Source organism: Carassius auratus, chromosome 4, assembly GCF_003368295.1.
Source record: "Carassius auratus strain Wakin chromosome 4, ASM336829v1, whole genome shotgun sequence".
NCBI lineage: Eukaryota > Metazoa > Chordata > Actinopteri > Cypriniformes > Cyprinidae > Carassius > Carassius auratus.
The window spans coordinates 5,611,532-5,632,090 of NC_039246.1; the positions used below are offsets into that span (position 1 = coordinate 5,611,532).

Sequence of the window (20,559 nt, forward strand, 5' to 3'; positions counted from 1 at the left end):
AATTAATTAAAAACAAAGCAACAACAGGCATTGACATTTCCCAACAGCACAGCAGTAATGACTTTATGAACTACTTCCAAGAGATTATTAGAGAACAATTTTAACTATGCAGCCGTCAGCTATACTGTAGTATTGCATCAGAAAGTATAATAGATCCCCCGAAGAAAAAAATATATACTTTAACTATTTAATATTAAAACTGAAAGGGGGGGGGGGGGGGGGGGGGAATGAAGATCATTATAGATCTTCACCCTAAATCATTCAGATTTTTTATTTAACATAGCTTGAGATGCAAATAAAGGACATTTTACATTTTATATTTAAATGGTTTTCTTTCTTTTTTTTTCTTTTTTTTACAAGCTGATAAGATCTACAAAAGCAGATTTCAAGAAATTCTGGATATAAGAGCCAACAGGGCTTTTAACTAACCATTGTCACACAAACTTATTCTATCTTGTTCAGCCGGTTTTTGTGTGAGACAATGCTCTAAAAAGCAGCTTAATACTTACTGGGCATCATACGGTACTCAGTGTCTAGCAGAATGTTCACTCTGAGAGCTTTTCACCACCGCAAGGTGATGTTTTTTTTATTTTCTCTACTCATAATATGTATCATATTTTATGTTTTCATATCTTTAGGAGCATATTATGTGGACTCAAAGAAATATATTTCGTCTGCTGGTAAGTTGCCTTTATTTATAATAGCTGCGTTTATTAATTTAATTTTTGACTGATGTTTTATGCTTTTTGGTCTTTCTTCAAAAACGATTTGTCTGATATTCTTCTTAATTAAGTAATTTTCTTATGCAATGGAGTTCAAGTACCAACATCTAATTCAGGATGCCAGATAAAAAAAGAAAAAAAACTAAGGAAAACATTGATCGGGTCAAATTAGCCATTCATGAAATGCCAGATCTATACATGTATCAACTGAAGGAGACTATGTAAGGTGTAATGTTTCATAAGCTTTGTCATTTTCTACAACTCCACCCTTCATTTAACTGTCAGCCCTATTTTAGTTGTCTTTGCTCTATTTTCATAGAACCAGTGTAAAATATCCACCGTGACACCTAAAAAGAGCTATACCTTTTAATTTCACTGAAACAAATCAAGATTACTATGGAAGATTATGAGATATTAGGACTTTTTTATGATTTGTTTGTTTGTTTGCTTGCTTCTGTCAGTAAAATGTATTATTCTAGGTTGATGAATTTACTACTACTACTACTACTGCTACTACTGTTATTATAAAATTATTTATTAATAAATATTTGCTTATTATTAAATTATTTGATTTTTTTTTTTGTCTTAAAGAAAATTCTCGTTGAGGCGCCACCCATAGGACACTGGGTTTTTAACTTCTGAATTGATATAACCTATATAAGGATGGCTTATAGATAAAGATAATTATGCTTCATACAATATAATACAAGGCCACCCCTGAACGTGTGAATTCAGTATGTAAGCCAGTCAGATTCAAAAGCATTTACATACTCTTGATTTATACATTTTATCCTATTTCCTTCCTCAAGGGTCTGAAAAAACAAACATCGCCAAAGATATCAAGAAGAGAGAATCACCTCTAAATGATGAAGCTCCTGATGCACAGGAGATCCAGGTAAGATTGTGGGACCTGACTTTTTATTTTTGTATAAACATATTAATAAGACACAAGACTATTGTTCTCTCTCATTCCCCTAATTTAAATACTTTCTTCCTTTTGTGAATTTCCTAAGAAAAATATCGGTGATGGCCAACAGCAAGTCAAAACATATAAGGTGAGTATGACATTAGTTCTTTTAAAGGGTTAGTTCACCCACAAAAATAAAATAAAGTTTTGAAAGTTTTATATACAAAAGATATTATCATTCTTCAAGAAAACGTTCTACCTAAATTTTAAATAAGAAATTCTGAAATACAACAATCTGTTATTTGTTTATTTGTAAACATTCAGTTTATTAAATTCATTGAATAACAAAAATAATTGTAGTGAATACAACCTGAGCATTTCTATTTCCTCCTCAGGGTCGAGTGAATGTGCACGTTTTTGAAGACTGTTGCGGTGGATCCCTTAATCAACTCAGGAATAACCTGCTCTATCCGTTATTTCCCAATGTTAGTTCTATACATATTTAGTTGTGTACTGTTATCAAGTGATAGTCTCATTGTATAAGTAAGAATATAATATCATGGGTTTATTTAAAGGTGCGTACTACAGTAAGCAGACTTGCTGTGGCACCTCAGTGGAGCAATTATGGCCTGAGAATCTTTGGTTACCTCCATCCTGCAGAAACTGGTGAGTCCAGCATTAAAATAAACGTTTTATTTTGTATTATATAGTGAATTAAATTAAACTTTTGTAGATGCAATTAACAAATGCATTGATATTGAATTGGTTTTGCTTATAGATGAATATATTTTTGCTGTTTCCTCTGATGATAACTCAGAGTTCTGGCTCAGTTTAAATGAAAGTCCGGAAAACCTTAAACGTCTCGTCTATGTTGGTAAGGTATGTCTGGTCTGAACGTGGATGTGTTTGTTACACTTGAATACAATTTAAATGATGCAATGTATGTCAATTAACACACACACACACACACAAGAAAATTCTTCCCTTTTTTAAATGTGAAAAAAAAAATATTTTGATTGAAAATTGATGAAGCTCTTTTCCATACAGTGACAATTTGGTATGACAACATGCTGTCAAGCTCAAAAGAGGGCAGAATAGCATGACAAGATCATCATAAACCACCATTGTTTAAGGGGCCAGATTCACACAACAGACTCATAAAAAAATATCAAGGGTCTTGTATTATTCATTTAAAGAATTAATATTTTAATTACGAAATATTGTGTATATTTTTAGAAATTGTGGGTCAGTGTTGTATAGAAAATATTGAAAACATTTTATAAATGGATATATTTTATGTCATAAAGAGATAGCCTATGTTTTCCTCACTTTTAAAAGGGGTCTTCGGATGCTCATTTTCCACAGTTTGATATGATTCTTTAGGGTCTTAAAGGAACACTCCACTTTTTTTTGAAAATAGGATCATTTTCCATGTCCCCTAGAGTTAAACAGTTGAGAATTTCTCAAGTATATTCTCGTTTGAGTTGTCTAGCTGTATACTTTTTTCTTTTTTTTTCTTTTTTTTATTGTACAAAACTCAATTTCATTATAAAATACAAACAGGCTTTACTCGAAATCACAGACATTTGAAAATCAATTAAAAATAAATGAGCACATTTCACTAATATAAAATAAATTATGCCATAAAACAAATCAATTTTACATTCTTTATTTAGGTAGATTCCATTAAATCAAGGCTTAAACATTATACATTAAACATTAAACATTCACATTATGGCTTAAAATCTCAAAAATATTATATATATGTATATATATATGTGTGTGTGTGGGTGTAATATTGTTACAGTGTATATATATATATATATATATATATATGTGTGTGTGTGTGTGTGTGTGTGTGTGTGTGTGTGTGTGTGTATATATATATATATATATATATATATATATGTGTGTGTGTATGTATGTGTGTGTGTGTGTGTGTGTGTGTGTGTTTAAAGTAGATAGCACAACACATTTTTACAGTGTCTTTGCAAATTTCCCAGTCTTTACATGAACATTCAAATTTATTGAGATGCACCTGTAATTATGCACACATTAAAGGTGACTTAATTATTCAAATACTCTTCAGTATGTTTATATGTTAATATGAAACATTTAATCTCTGTTTACCATTGTAGCATGTTTCTGTTTTGAATCAGACAGGAAATGAATGGACTGCTCCTGGCGAGTATTGGAAATTTGCATCCCAGATCTCCAAACCTGTCTTGTAAGAATTTTTATTTTATTTATTTATTTTTATTTTTATTTATTTATTGTCAAAAGCATATTTAAAAAAAGACTGTATCATGCCATAATGCAGGGTCTCTCTCTTCCTTAGGTTAGTGAAAGACATGAAATATTTTTTTGAAATCCTCTTAAAACAGAATATGGGAATGGATCATCTGGAAGTAGCTGTATGTATTACATTATATGCGTGTGGTAGACAATTTAGTTTGTACAATGAGCCTAAAATGTAATGTCTTTTTAATTTTCTTTTCTTTTTTTCTGCAGTGGAGTTTAAACCGTGACAATGGCACTTTTTCTGTGATAACCTCCAAGTTTTTATCATTATATGAAGGTATGTTTGTCTCTAGTGGAATGGCCAAAAGTTTGACAGAATGTTGTTTGATGTGATGATATGAAGGCATCTGCAAGACATGCATTTTCAACCATGAATAAAACTGTGTTATATACAGTATATGCTTGCAACAGAAAACAGATTTAGGCTTAACAAGGAAAAGTTCTTGTCAGTGTTAATATATTCGCTACTGAAACACAAAGTGTGAGGAAGAGGCATATCAGTATTGACTTTTATGACTTTTACAGGACTTGTTGATAACATGTAGACTCATTACGTTTTGTCAGATGAATCTTCTCTACAAATGGGAGATATTGATCACATACCTCAAACAAAAGCAAGTTACGATAGGCTCCTTGAGCCCATGTCACCCCATCCTGCAGGAGACCTTAACAGAGAAGACCCACGAGATCACATCTATAAATGTAAGCATTATGGAAATCCTAAATCGAAAACTGAAGAATTATCTCGCCTTAATGACATTTCTGGCATTTAAACAGACCAAACATATTCTCTTTGTTTAAACAGACCAAATTCTAGACGAATCCTACCTGAAAGGCTTGTTCCCTGAATGCCATTACAATCCAAGTTACATACTCAATAAACAAATTGAAAGATATGAGGGTGTACATTTGGTGAGTTAAGCATTTTTAATCTCTCCATACACTAAGATTCTGAAAACCGGCCCAAATAATAACTATGCAGGGAAATTAGATTTTACAATCACAGCCTTGAGAGGTGGAATAGCTAAAATTAGCATGCTAATCAAAGAAAAATCAAAGAGAGTGATTGCTTCACCATACTAACATTACAGCTAATGTTAAAGCTGCAGTAGGTAACTTTTGTAAAAATATATTTTTTACATATTTGTTAAACCGGTCATTATGTCCTGACAGTAGAATATGTGACGGATAATCTGTGAAAAAATCGAGCTCCTCTGGCTCCTCCCAGTGGTCCTATTGCCGTTTGCAGAAATACTCCGCTCCCGGTAAGAAACAACCAATCAGAGCTGCGGTCTGTAACTTTGTTTGTGTTTAAAATGTAGAAAAATGTATATAATAAGCGAGTACACCATGAATCCATTTTCCAAACCGTGTTTTTAGCTTGTCCTGAATCACTAGGGTGCACCTATAATAAGTGTTTATATTCGGACTATTTTAGATTGCTTCGGGGGTACCGCGGCGGAGTAACCCAGTACCGTTGTGATTCTTCATAGACATAAACAGAGAGAAGTAGTTCCGGCTACGATGTTCTTCCGCAAGACGCAAGCAGTTCTGTTTATTAACCGCTAGAGCGTCAAAAGTTACCTACTGCAGCTTTAAGTTAATTTTTACGATTCCTACATGGCAAAATAAGTTTTTATTTTTTATTTTATTTTTCTACTTGATTTACAGTCTGAATTCATTGTAAGTTGATTGTAAGACTGGCAACCACAAAACAAAACAAAAACAACACATCAATTTGCTATGAACTAAAAATGAACAACTTTAAAGCATTTATTTATTTGTTTTATGTTATATAACATGTATTGATAGAAATATAACTATACAGGTATACATTTTAATAACAAGTATAGATTAGAATTAGTTAATGTATTATGAACTAGCATTACTTGTCAAATAACAATAGTATATTCATAAGGTAACTTTAACCTGTTTCTGTTCTTGTAGATTCAGTTTTCATCAGTGTATCCAAATGACTACACCAGGCAAACTACTGCAAACAATGATGAGATGTGCTTCTACAGACAAGATCCATCATTTCAGGCAGAGTATGATGCATAGATTATTGCATTAATCTGAATATACACCTTTCCATGTTCTTGTTTCATAGTCTTTACAATATTTATTAAGTAAGCTTTATCAGTTTCCTGTTTGCAACTAACTGCATTCTACTTTGGCATGTATTGTGTGTCTTCACTTTTTTAGTAAAGGACTCGCTTCTTATCTGATCGAGGTTGAGGACCCAGATGTACAAATGCTAAATACAGGTAAAACACATATTCTGAAAGTAATCTTAGAAAATAAAGATTCCCAAAAATTCATTTAAAAGATTGACGTGGGGGATAATTCAAACCTGATCTTATGTTTACGATTCTTCTGAAATGTTATTTTTTTAGTTAAAGGGATACTCTACCTCAAAATGAACATTTTGTCATTAATCATTTACCCCCATGTCGTTCAAAACCCATAAAAGCTTTGTTTGTCTTCGGAGCACAATTTAAGATATTTTGGATGAAAACCGGGAGGCCTGTGACTGTCCTATAGACTGCCAAATAGCACTGTCAAGGTCCGGAAAAGTATGAAAGACATCATGGTAGGGCTGTAGTACTCGAGTCCGGTCTCGGACTTGTCTCGGACTCGTTGCATTTGCACCCGGACTTGTCTTGGACTTGGCAAAAAAATTAAATAAAAAAATTCTCCTTCAAAACAAAACCACATTTGCATGATGTCGCGACTGAAAACGTGTGGATAATGCTAGGCGCGCCGCTCTCCTTATTTCCAAAGCACTCTGTAATCTGCGCTTGTGCTCCAGTGGCATCTGCTGTTGCTGGGCAACCATCCCTTGTAGTAGCTCTGCTAATAGATTCGTTTAAAAAAATGGCTATCCTTGTACAGCTATGATCATCTGTTTCTCCATCTTAGCTTTCAGTATTGTTCCGGGAAAGGATGTGCATGACCAGCGGTGCACTTACTGCGACCTGAAAAGTTTAGATGATTCTAATTTAATTTTCTACCTGTTAGATTGTGTTTTATTTACGTCTACAACTAGATAACCTTAAACGTACCCTTTACAATAATGAAATACCAAGTATTGTTGTACATTATAGATGGTTGCAAGACTACTGATTTCTAATAGTTGATTTTTTTTTATAAAATATGCTTTTTTATAAAATATGAGTTACTCGACTACTTGTGGTTCATGCTATTGTAAATGAAAACACATTAAATAGTTTTTTTTTAATCAATAAACGCGTATTAATGTAGAGCAACAATTACATATGTAAATTTTAAAAACTTTATAATTATGCATTACATTACATATTTAAATTTTCATGTAACAGCCAGTATTTGTATCTGTAACAATCACAAAATTTGTCTTATCTGCATTCGGATACAACATCATACAGTTACTTGATAAGACCGTTATGACTTTTTATAGTTTTTTCGTAGTTATCACTGAACAAGTATGTTGTGTTAAACTAAAATAATTATTAATTTCTAAAATAATACTTATCATGCAAGCAGAGAGATGTCATGACAAACGTTTAGTGATCATTTGAACATGACTGGATCCATTCAAAATGGATCACATTTTCATTACGCAGAACACAGCGAGTCTTGTGTGTGTGCCGCGCAAACCAGCAAAATGTAGAGATGCAAACATCTAGGACAAGTAGACAATGTATCCGTATCTAAGCTGATTATTAGCCTACTCTTGAGAGAGAACTGATTTGGTTTTTGAGAGACTGAGACGCACAACGCTGCTGTTTGATTGGTGAACGCGCTGTGCTTATTCCATTCATTCGTATCACATCGTAACCTAAGCTGTAAATATTTTCATTTTAAATATATACAAATAATATAACGTGTATGATGTATTATTATAGGTAACATTACTCTTGCAATGCTCTGATTTCTGAGAGATGTACAGAGAAGCGACAATAATGCGGTATTTGATTTGCGCTCTTTTCACTCATAAAGTATAGATTCTTTCACGTCTGGCGCTGATCCCCTGGCTCAGCTGTTATCTAGCAAACACCAGACTGTGTCAGCTTCTGCCGAGTATTCAGGAAGAATTATTCCTTGTCCGTTCTTCGTTTTTGAAGTTGTTATCCGAGCCATTCCGAAAAAGGTATTCGACTTCAGGCACAACCCTAATTATTACATTACATATTTTATTTTTACATTCAACATAGATAAGGTCATAGAAAGTAACAGCTCCACACAATATTGCAATTCTAAAATTCACGTCGTACTTGCAAACACTTTGTATGCATTATTGTTAATACATGCTGGAGTAGTCGATTGTTTCCGACAGCGCTCGACTAGTCTAGGCAAGCACTAGTACAGTATGACAAAAATTTTGCTGTATTTATGTGCGCAGGCATGCCAAGTAGAGCCAAAGGTATCCCTTCTAGCCTTGCTGCGCGCATTTGTCATATCCTGAGCTTTGCGTGTGTCTGTGCAATGTGACCACAGACATAATGTCAGCAAAAGCAGCATTATTAAGAAAAATTAAAAAATCAAGCTCTTACTAGACACACTAATCTTCCAGGTGTGTTAAGGCCAGTTGGAGCTAAACTTTTCAGGACATTGGCCATCCAGGATCTAGTTTGGAGGCCCCTGTCCTACAGAGTTGTTACTTTTGATCATTACAAATAATAATGTAAAATTATTTTCTTAGAATAGGAGATATGCTGTCTCTCGCATCACAAACATTATCAGTAGTTAAGTATGTGGTCTTGAAGAGGACCCTTTTTTCTCTCATTTGGACTCGGTCTTGACTTGGACTCAAAAGTTTTGGACTTGGACTTGACTTGGACTCGAGCCTCTTTGGACTCGGTCTCGACAAAGCTGGACTTGACTACGGCAGATGGACTATTCTGACGAAGTCTTTCATACTTTTCTGGACCTTGACAGTGTTACTTGGCAGTCTATGGGACAGTCACAAGCCTCCTGGTTTTCATCCAAAATAACTTAAATTGTGTTCATAAGATGAATTTTCATTTTGGGGTGGAGTATCCCTTTAATGTCACAAGGCTGTTGTGGTTAATGTTAATAGCCAAATTTCTGTATAATGTTTGTTAAGTTAAGGGATTTTAGTTTTGTTTGCTCCTATATGCTGACAGCGGTAAAAAAAAAAAATATCTGCCCCCCAAACTGTATGACAGTGTTGTCAAGGGAAATTAGCTTCGAACAATATATAAGACATGTTTGGAACAGTGAAAATGAGCGGAGATAAATGATTCACAAAGCACATTATAAGCACTGAGATGGTTTGAGTCCATATCATTATTCTTACCCTACAATAAAATGAGAAACTGTTCTTGTTATGAAGACAGTTCTTTGTTAAAACCTAGAATGCTTCAAAAAGCACCTAGTTTTTATATTTGTAGGCTCAGTTCATATACTAAATATAGTGCCGTTGTAATACTTGCTTAATTCAGGTCCTGAAGGTCCTTTCTGGCAGCGTGTCTATGACGTGAAACCCCTCAATGTTGCTTCAAAGCAAACCACCTCGGTGGAAAATTCCTGCAGAACAACCGGAAACATTGTGATGTCTCAAAGTCATGCCATGCCAATTGTTAGAGCCTTTTTAAATGCATTGCATTCAAGTGAAGAGACACGGTAAGCTTGTCCATTGTTTACCTCTTTTAACCCTTCTCATTTAAAATTGCTTGTCAATGAATAGACAAATATACAGGGAAAAATTATGCACTGAAAAAAGCTACTTTAGCCTTGAAAAGTTGGTGAAACCTGAAGAAAAGAATGTAACATTTCTTTTAATATCATTATTTAAGATAAAAATGTAAATAATTTGTACATATTCTTCAATGCCTTAATTTGACATGATGCATCTTACCGCCAAATGGGGCAAGTTATGTCACTTTTTTTTAAAATCATATTCGTATGGTTCCAGTATGCAACTTCAGTGATAGCTTAGTCTAAAAGTATGTGTACACAATTATCTGATCAACATGTTCCGATGCACCCATGTGAACATTTTTTCAATAATGATGATTTTTTTTTTTTTGCTCCAACATGACAATAGAGAAACCAGGTGTGGTGTTATACTATAATACTTGTTTCCATCTTCACAGTGGCTACTCCCTGTTACGTGTTGTGAATGTTGTAAGGCGTGAAGACAAAGACGTGGGCAGCCGTTATCTGGTGGAACTTGAACTTGTGGGCCCACAAGGTCAGAAAGCTCTTGTTTCACATTATGTCTATGCACCGGCTGAGGATTCAAAAAAGCAAACGATTCTCTGCAGTCCAAAAGCCTTCAGCTGGAACCCATCTGCTACTGTTCATATTATCGTGGCAGGTAAAACTAATCAGATTTATCAGTATCTGTTTTTTAACTGTGATGCATTACAATAATAATGAAATGACAACTTTGATATTTGACCTGGAGCTACTTGTGTCTTTAGACTCAACACATTCAAAACACACCACATCTAATCCAAGTAATTGAATAGGTGCATACACAATAAAAACTGTCCGTTTTTTTTTTTTTTTTTTTTTAGACTGTAACTTTAGCTTGTTGCTAGAATTTCTTTGTACCTTTCATAATACCAGCACAAAACTAGCATGTGTTCTTTTGTTTTAGGACTCTTGTTTTTTAATGTGTTACTATTCTTATTGTTTCCCTGTTCATTTCCTTTGTTTATTTATTGTCCCAGTTTCTATGTCTTTTCCGGCACACCATCCCAGTACATTTGTGGCCCAGTATTTGTTTAATTTTTTGTGTGTTTTTTTTTTTTTGTGTGTGTGTGTGTGTGTGTGTGTGTGTTTTAAAGCAATTGCCATTTGGTTATAGTGGTTACACTTTGTCTTAAGGTGTCCTTGTTACAGAGCAATTATACATTGAGTAGATGTACTTACCATACGTTGAGGGTTAGGGTTAGGATTCTGTTTAGGGTTACTTGCATGTAAATATGCATCATTAATTGTTATTAAAAAAAGTAAGTGCATGTAATATGTGTAACAAGGACACCTTAAGACAAAGTATTAACGTTATTGTCACATGTCAAAACACTTGTAGTTACGTTATAACTAAAGTGAAATTAGATGTCAATTGTGTTATTAAAAATGTTCATTATAAACTTGACAACAATGTAAATATTTTCCTGATCAAAAACTTACATTGGAACCTGAATGCCCATTATTCAATTAAATGTAAAAGTATTTTAATGTCTGATATTGTCTGTTGCATGTCTAACTAAGACAAAAATATGAATGCAGTCTTCATTTATCTTCCAATAGTGAAAAATCAGGCCAGATGGATCATACAGTTCATCAGGGAAATGGAAAAAGTGTACAGAGCAACCGGGGACAAAAACTTTAATGTAATAATTATAGATTATGACAGCTCTGACATAGATATCGAGAAAAGACTCAAAAGGTCAACATTACCAAGGTAAAAGACTTTGTTTTAAACTTATATATAAGTGTGTGTGTGTGTGTGTGTGTGTGTGTTAGTCAGTACACAATTCCTATGGCTAATGATGTCACCATGCTCAAATACACAGCTACAAGTTTAAGAAGATGGATGGTAATTTCGAAAGATCAGGTGGCCTTCAAGCTGGAATAGATCTTGTTGAAGTAGGTAACCCCATTTTTACAATATAAGCTCTTCGTATTACTGTATCATTTTTCTTGCTCTTGAAAGCCATTGTTTTGGATGAATGAATTGATATACGCAAGCTGTTGTAATTTTAGTTTTTCCTTCTCAGGATGAGCACAGTATTTTGTTCCTGTGTGACCTGCACCTCTACTATCCTGTAAATATAATAACCAGTATACGAAAACATTGTGTGGAAGGAAAGATGGTCTATGCTCCAGTTGTGATGAGACTGGATTGTGGTGCTTCCCCGATAGCTCCAGCTGGTACTGGTCTCCAATATGAATTACAGTTTTATTTGCTAAGTATTCAGATTTACAGTTTCGTCAGGTAGAAGTGGAAAATGGTTTAAAAAATCATACATACTAATCATAATTGTCATAATCTAAAATAATTACGCTTTTATCTTTTCCCTGCTTTTGAGTCACTGGCTCATGTTTGGTGCATGTTCAGATATGCCATGATAATAATGCAAATGTACTCCATAGGTTCTTGGGAGGTTTCTGGTTATGGTCTGATGGGAATCTACAAGTCAGACATGGACCGTATTGGTGGCATGAACACTAGAGAATTCAAAGACAAATGGGGCGGTGAAGACTGGGAGTTATTAGACAGGTAATGAAAGCCAATCATCTCTGGAGTTACTAAACATTTTCTAGTGTTTTGTTGGTTGCACTTTATTTTACAGTACGTGTACTAACATGTATTTATAGTGTACTTACAGTGTATTTATCTAAGAAAGTTCTGGTAACACAAGGTAACTACATGGGGTAGGGTTAGGTTTAGGGGTAGGTTCAGGGTTAGTACCTAGTTATTACATAGTTATTGTAATTACTATAATAAGTACATAGTATGTACATGAGGAACAGGAGTGCATCAGTACATCAGTGCACTTTTTTCTGCTAATTAAAAGACTTGCGAAGGAATAAATTTTTTTAATTTAAGGACAATCACTGTTGTGTGAACATACTAATATTCTACATGGAGTTTGTTACTACTAAAAGTACTACTAAAAATAATAATAATAACTACCTTTAGGTGTCAACAAAGTAAACAAAATTTACTGAGTGCATACCTGCATATATATATAAATTTAATATTCTCTCTCTCTCTCTCTCTCTCTCTCTCTCTCTCTCTCTCTTTAGAGTACTAGGTAATGGGTTGGAGGTTGAACGACTCCACCTCAGAAATTTCTTTCACCATTTTCATTCTAAACGTGGAATGTGGGAAAACAACAATCAAGGCTAAAAGCAAATGCTCAATTTTGTATTTTTTTTTTTAAACCAGTTGAGCGTAAACCTTGCCACCACAGATGATCACATTGGTCAATCTCACAACTCAATCACGCAATCATCTGTCAAGAAAACACTTCATGGATTCAACTCAGAAAAGTCATGGATGGATCTGATTGTGACAACCAGTATTGCTAGCTATAAGGATATGCTACCAACATATTAAGGATGTAAATTAAGGTTAGAGGTTAGCATTCGTTTCAGCTTTGTGGAGACAATCAGCCATATTTACACTTCTCTGTATGCAAAACCAGTTTTATTGTGTTTTTAACAAATGGCCTTGGGCACAGTTTTGCAGAGAAACCAAGTGTTGATTTATTAAGAAAGAAAGAAAAAAGAAAGAAACCATATGTATATATATATATATATAGGATATATATAGATACTTCACTATTATGTAATAAAATAACACACTTCGTGTTGATAAGATTTTTATTGTTTTTAAATTAAGTCTCTTATGCTCACCCAAGGCTGTATTTATTTGATTAAAATACAGTAACAACTGTAATATTGTAAAATAACAAAATAAAAAAGTTTTCTATTTTAATATATTTCAAACCATCATTTATTCATGTGATGGCGAAGCTAAATTCAGATGCCTTTGCTTCAGTGTCACAGGATTTTGTTTATTTAATAAATAAAGGTTCATGGTCTTTCATAGCTGTCATAAAAACCATCTTTGCTCCCTTCCGCCTTTGAGTTCATAGTGGAGGCTGTGCACTCAAATGTTCTTCAAGGCTGAGTGAGATTAGTCGCAAAGAACAAATCTAAAGATATACTGCAAGCCACTTTATGATGATGATGAATGTACTGTACATTATGCAGCTTATCACAAGGCTACTTGAAAATATTTAAAAAATTGTATTGTTTAAAGTAGCAACAAACTGCGATCATGATAAAAATAACCCCTGAAGGGCAATACAAAATTAAGTTAATATTTACAAGAATGTGTAATTAATATCAGCAAATTGAGTTCTGAATGGTTGCTAAGGAATTGCTTTGAGGTTGCTAGGAAGTTCAAAGTAGTTGCTAGGCAGCGGCTAGAATTTTCTGCTATTGTTTGTAAGGCATTAAAAGGCAGACGTATATATCTTATTTCGTATATATCTTATTATATATAGACGTATTTCATCTTATAGTGTGAATGACCCATCTAGGTGAACAACAGGAAAGCTCTGTCGCCCTGCACGCTTTGAGATCACAATGATTAAAACTTTTTAATATTCATCTCTTCAAGGTTAAGGTAATTAAGCTACAGGATACATGACTTAAAAATACAAGATGAACAGTGCTGTACTGAAAGAGCCTGCTTAACCTGTTTATTTACTGCTGTCATCATGGTAAATGGCCCATCCCTTAACCTGCTTGCTTAGCTTGTCATCTCAGATTCACCAATGTGATAACAATCTGAGCCAGAACATAAGAATGGCTAATGAGCCATGTTGTAAAAGCAATTAATAATTAGTCATCTTTAAATTACAAATGTTTGTCATTCATCATGAAGAGATACATGTAAAGGATGTTCAAATATTAGTTATACCATTATTCTATTGTGCTTGCATTTATGTGCTGTTCGATGCAGTTAAAATCTTTGAAACTAACAATTTCACACATAACTGTTATTTATTTCTCTGTCATTAATGAAATTCAGTGCATTAATGTGTTAATCATTAAAAAAGGTTTATATATATATATATATATATACAGATCAGGGTAGATTACTTATGAATTGTAATCAGATACTGATTACAGATTACATGAAAAAAATTGGAATCAGTAATATAATATCTTAGATTACACATTTTTGGTAACGTAATCTGATTACTTTTGGATTACATTTAGATTTCATTTGTTCTAACCCTTATTTGATATCACATATATTCAGTTAGCCTAATCTTGTACTTTTTTTGAAAATATATTTAAATATATATTTAAATCACAGCAATATCACTACTAAATAAAAACATTTAATCTAAAAAAAAAAAAACACTAGAAGTGAATAAGACTGTATCAATGAAAAATATCAAACAATATAGCTACATTGGGAACATGAATTTTGAAAAAGACTAAACTCACACAGTGAGGACATTTATATCCATCTCAAACCATTTTAAGTGCAAAGTAACGAGGAAAACAAAAACAACATTACAAAAATTAATATTAAAGCGGATGAACTCATAGCAATAACATAGCTAATACAGGACTCAATATTAAGCTTTTACACAAGCTTTTTTTTGGCACAAATGTAATTTATTCTGAACCAGTTTAATCAGTGCTCTATCAGGTATTACTTTAATAAGTATATTTTTTATATTTGCCTTAAATTGATTGCTGTTACACTTTTAACTTTATAAAGAAAAAAATATTTTCCTAAACTGATTAAATATAGATGTCTAGATTTATGTTGAATTCTTACATTTTATCCTTACATTAAATTAGAGTAATAAGACAATATGGTTGTTATTATTATTAAAATGAAATCAGTATCAACAAATTCCATCTGTCCAAATGAATAAATTATGTTATTAGATTAATGTTTTCACTTTTTTGACATAGAAAATATGAAATGCTGGAAAAAATACACTGATACTTTTAAATATGATATTAAACCACCAGTAGGGGGTGACAAGTCACTTTCTTAATGAGTCAATCATTGATTCAACCGACTCATTCAAACGACTGATTCAGTCAATAAATGAAGCAAGTAACCGTTTTTATAAATGGCTCACTGATTCATTGACTCATTTAAAAATGAATCATTTAGTAACGAAAGACTGTTGCTCGCAGATGCGCAACTGTTCTGCTTTGGCTTTGCTTAGAACTATTTTTGTTTGAAATAGAAAAAAAAAACGACCCATAATGTGTCTAAAATGTAAGTCAGTTAATATTGCTTGTTTATTTAACTGAAGATGTATAAAATCAATATCACATTTGCAGCTGGAAGTCGGAAAACTCCTGGTCGTGTGATGTTGCACATATTATACAGAATATTTATATTTCTTCTACCGCAATATGTTTGTTTCTTTGTGTGTGCTGTTCTTATAGTGTTGATTTCTCTGTGAGTCAGACAGACTGCACGAGCCTCAACTGACGCGACCTTGATAGGCTACTGTCAACATGCATTATTAGTCAAAATCAGAATCATTCTCTTCAAAGTTGCGGTGATGCCCTAGTTATTGTTTGTTATTAAAATTTTGATCAGGTTACATGTCCGGTCTCATCAAAGTTTCGGTGATGCCCTAGTTATTGTTTGTTATTAAAATTTTGATCAGGTTACTTGTCCCCCACTTGTCCACCCGCGACTTATAGTCAGGTGCGATTTATTTATCAAAATTAATTTGACATGAACCGAGAGAAATGAACCAAGAGAAAACATTACCATCTATAGCCGCCAGAGGGCGCTCTATGCTGCCAGAGATGCTGCTTAGTGCCCCTGTACGTAGTCTACACTGAAGGCATAGAGCGCCCTCTCGCGGCTGTAGACGGTAATGTTTTCTCTTGGTTCTTGGTTCTAAATAAATGCGACTTATAGTCCAGTGCGACTTACATATGTTTTTTCCTCGTCATGACGTATTTTTGGACTGATGCGACTTATAGTCAGGTGCGACTTATAGTCCGAAAAACACGGTATGTATATTTTTAGGCGATAAGATATACATGTATTTCATCGGTTCTTCAGGTGCATAAATTATGTGAATGCTGAAAGAATAAAAAAAAAAGTAATTTCTGCTTAATAATGTAACTTTTAATGCCAATTTAAGACTTCATTGTAGCACACAAAAACATACATATATCCCAGTCAAACACATGGCATCTGAGTCTTTTTTTTTTTTTACTATTTTTTATTATTTTATACATTTATAATGAAATTAAATGACCGCAGACATCTCAAAAACATGTAACATTACTAAGGCCTATTTTATGTCTTTTGTCTACACATTAATTTTTAATGAAGATAAGTAAAATATTATTGGATTTATTTTGGCTAGGGGCTGTTATGCTCCAAATATGAAAGAAAGAAAGAAAGAAAGACATGGTACTGCAAGTTTAGAAGCTTAGTTTGATCAATTGCAAGTAGTTCTCATTATCTTGATTAGCTTGTTTAGCCAGTTTGACCCTCCATGGTTTGGAGTTGCAGAAACCTGCCTTAGGCATTACATAATCAGGTGGAGGCATTCTAGATCAGCACCTGTTATAGTTCAAATTCTTTTCAAGAACCTAGGCAGACAAAGTGGGTGCGGCTTTTGATGACTATACAAGAATGCTAGTAAATCTATTTAAGCCAGAGGTGTCCCTCAGGGCCGTAGCTGGGGTTTACGGGGCCCGGATGAAGGTTGTGCCTGTTGGCCCTGTTTGAAATTGTTTAAACTGTATGTTCGTTCTATTTATTTATTTGTGCTATATAAACAATATTTCATTTATTTATTTTTTAAATTTGTAGGTGTCCAGGTACAGAAACCGAATAATTAAATGTAAAATAGATATGTAATGGATTACAATCAACTAAAACTTCAGACAACTGTTAATATGACAATATTAACACAACTATCAATACTTTGTTGAACAATTACCAAGAAATGCTTCATTTTGTTCAGATTGTGGTGTGAAAACATTGCATTAACAATTCAGGAAAAAACGTGAGCAGAACATCTATATATATATATAATATAAACTAATCTCTAATTGTCATATAATTTGAATTTCATATTCAGAAATCATTGTAACCTAAAAAGCAATAAATAAAATTATGCTCCCATCAAACTGGTTGTCTTTAAATTACACATCTTGTGTAAACCCAGGCTTTCTGTAATCAGTAGCACATTTAAAACTGGAATATCATTTTAATTTAATTAACGTGTTTCATATAATCTTTCTTGATTACAATCCGCCATCAAAATTATTTTTTGACATATAATTATTCCAGCTGCTGTGGGAATAGGCTATAATTAAATGATCCACCACCTACAGGATCCTCGTAGTTTACAGATGTGAAGTAATGATGCAGTGTCAAGTCAAGTCAAGTCACCTTTATTTATATAGCGCTTTAAACAAAATACATTGCGTCAAAGCAAAGAAACAACAAGTCAAATCAAGTCAACGATATCGCTGTAGATGAAGTGACCCCAACTAAGCAAGCCAGAGGCGACAGCGGCAAGGAACCGAAACTCCATCGGTGACAAAATGGAGAAAAAAACCTGGGGAGAAACCAGGCTCAGTTGGGAGGCCAGGTCTCCTCTGACCAGACAAAACCAGTAGTTCAATTCCAGGCTGCAGCAAAGTCATATTGTGTAGAAGAATCATCTGTTTCCTGTGGTCTGTATTTGGGGCTCCAGTTGTCCTGGTCTCCGCTGTCTTTCAGGGCAGTAGAGTTTCTTTCTAGGTGCTGATCCACCATCTGGTCTGGATACGTACTGGATCCGGGTGACTGCAGTGACCCTCTGATCTGGATACAGACTGGATCTGGTGGCTATGGTGACCTTGAAATAAGAGAGAAACAGACAAATATTAGCGTAGATGCCATTCTTCTAATGACGTAGCAAGTACATAGGGTGTTATGGGAAGGGTTTCCGGTTCTGGTTTACCTAATTAATGCAGCCTAAAAATCCTTTAACGGATTTGGATATTAAAAGCATATTAGTATGTTATGTGTACGCCAGGTTAAAGAGATGGGTCTTTAATCTAAATTTAAACTGCAAGAGTGTGTCTGCCTCCCGAACAATGTTAGGTAGGTTATTCCAGGGTTTAGGCACCAAATAGGAAAAGGATCTGCCGCCCGCAGTTGATTTTGATATTCTAGGTATTATCAAATTGCCTGAGTTTTGAGAACGTAGCGTACGTAGAGGATTATAATGTAAAAGGAGCTCATTCAAATACTGAGGTGCAAAACCATTCAGGGCTTTATAGGTAATAAGCAATATTTTAAAATCTATATGATGTTTGATAGGGAGCCAGTGCAGTGTTGACAGGACCGGGCTGATATGGTCATACTTCCTGGTTCTAGTAAGAACTCTTGCTGCTGCATTTTGGACTAGCTGTAGTTTGTTTACTAAGCCTGCAGAACAACTACCCAATGAAGCATTACAATAATCTAACCTTGAGGTCATAAATGCATGGATTAACATTTCTGCATTTGACATTGAGAGCATACCCCGTAATTTAGATTTTTAAGATGGAAAAATGCAGTTTTACCAGTGCAAGAAGCGTGGCTTTCTAAGGAAAGATTGCATTCAAATAGCACACCTAGGTTCCTATCTGTTTTTTCTGAATTTAGCAGTAAGAAATTACTCGTCATCCAGTTTTTTATATCGACTATGCATTCTATGCATAGTTTTTCAAATTGGTGTGTTTAACCGGGCCGTGAAGAAATATAGAGCTGAGTATCATCAGCATAACAGTGAAAGCTAACACCATGTTTCCTGATGATATCTCCCAAGGGTAACATATAAAGCGTGAAGAGTAGCGGCCCTAGTACTGAGCCTTGAGGTACTCCATACTGCACTTGTGATCGATATGATACATCTTCATTCACTGCTACGAACTGATGTCAGTCATATAAGTAGGATTAAAACCATGCTAATGCACTTCCGTTGATGCCAACAAAGTGTTCAAGTCTATGCAAAAGAATGTTGTGGTCAATTGTGTCAAACGCAGCACTAGGATCCAATAAAACTAATAGAGAGATACACCCACGATCATATGATAAGAGCAGATCATTTGTAACCCTAAGGAGAGCAGTCTCAGTACTATGATACGGTCTAAATCCTGACTGGAAATCCTCACATACCATTTTTCTCTAAGAAGGAATATAATTGTGAGGATACCACCTTTTCTAGTATCTAGGACAGAAAAGGGAGATTCGAGATTGGTCTATAATTAACTAGTTCTTTTAGGTCAAGTTGTGGTTTTTTGATGAGAGGCTTAATAACAGCCAGTTTGAAGGTTTTGGGGACATATCCTAATGACAATGAGGAATTAATAATAGTCAGAAGAGGATCTATGACTTCTGGAAACAACCTCTCTTAGGAGCTTAGATGGTATAGGGTCTAACATACATGTTGTTGGTTTAGATGATTTAACAAGTTTATCCAATTCTTCCTCTCCTATAGTAGAGAATGAGTGGAACTGTTCCTCAGGGGGTCTATAGTGCACTGACTGATGTGATACTGTAGCTGACGGCTGAATGGTTGCAATTTTATCTCTAATAGTATCGATTTTAGAAGTAAAGTAGTTCATAAAGTCATTACTGCTGTGGTGTTGGGAAATGTCAACACTTGTTGAGGCTTTATTTTTTGTTAATTTAGCCACTGTATTGAATAAATACCTGGGGTTATGTTTGTTTTCTTCTAAAAGAGAAGAAACGTAATCGGATCTAGCAGTTTTTAATGCTTTTCTCTAGGATAGGTTACTTTCCCACCAAGCAAAACAAAATACCTCTAGTTTTGTTTTCCTCCAGCTGCGCTCCATTTTTCAGGCTGCTCTCTTTAAGGTGCGAGTATGCTCATTATACCATGGTGTCAAACTGTTTTCCTTAACCTTCCTTAAGCGTAAAGGAGCAACTTTATTTAAAGTGCTAGAAAAGAGAGTGTCCATAGTTTCTGTTAGTTACATCATCAAATTGTTCCGAGGTTTTGGACATGCTAAGGAATTTGGATACATCAGGAAGATAACTTAAAAAGCAGTCTTTTGTGGTAGAAGTGATGGTTCTTCCATACT

At 34.2% G+C, this 20,559-nt stretch overlaps 1 protein-coding gene across 1 annotated transcript; it reads left to right on the forward strand.

Annotated features, from left to right (window-relative positions):
* The first annotated feature begins 498 nt into the window (after positions 1 to 498).
* LOC113057044 (beta-1,4-N-acetylgalactosaminyltransferase 3-like) lies at positions 499 to 13,184 on the forward strand. Its single transcript, XM_026224064.1, has 20 exons — positions 499 to 680; positions 1,532 to 1,617; positions 1,736 to 1,777; positions 2,025 to 2,114; positions 2,205 to 2,295; positions 2,408 to 2,508; positions 3,789 to 3,856; positions 3,968 to 4,043; positions 4,141 to 4,207; positions 4,495 to 4,632; positions 4,736 to 4,842; positions 5,878 to 5,978; positions 6,136 to 6,197; positions 9,378 to 9,558; positions 10,032 to 10,255; positions 11,197 to 11,350; positions 11,463 to 11,535; positions 11,667 to 11,820; positions 12,043 to 12,169; positions 12,700 to 13,184. The coding sequence occupies exons 1-20, from the start codon at positions 542 to 544 to the stop codon at positions 12,800 to 12,802; spliced, it is 2,184 nt and encodes a 727-aa protein (XP_026079849.1). The 5' UTR covers positions 499 to 541; the 3' UTR covers positions 12,803 to 13,184.
* The last annotated feature ends 7,375 nt before the right edge of the window (positions 13,185 to 20,559 follow it).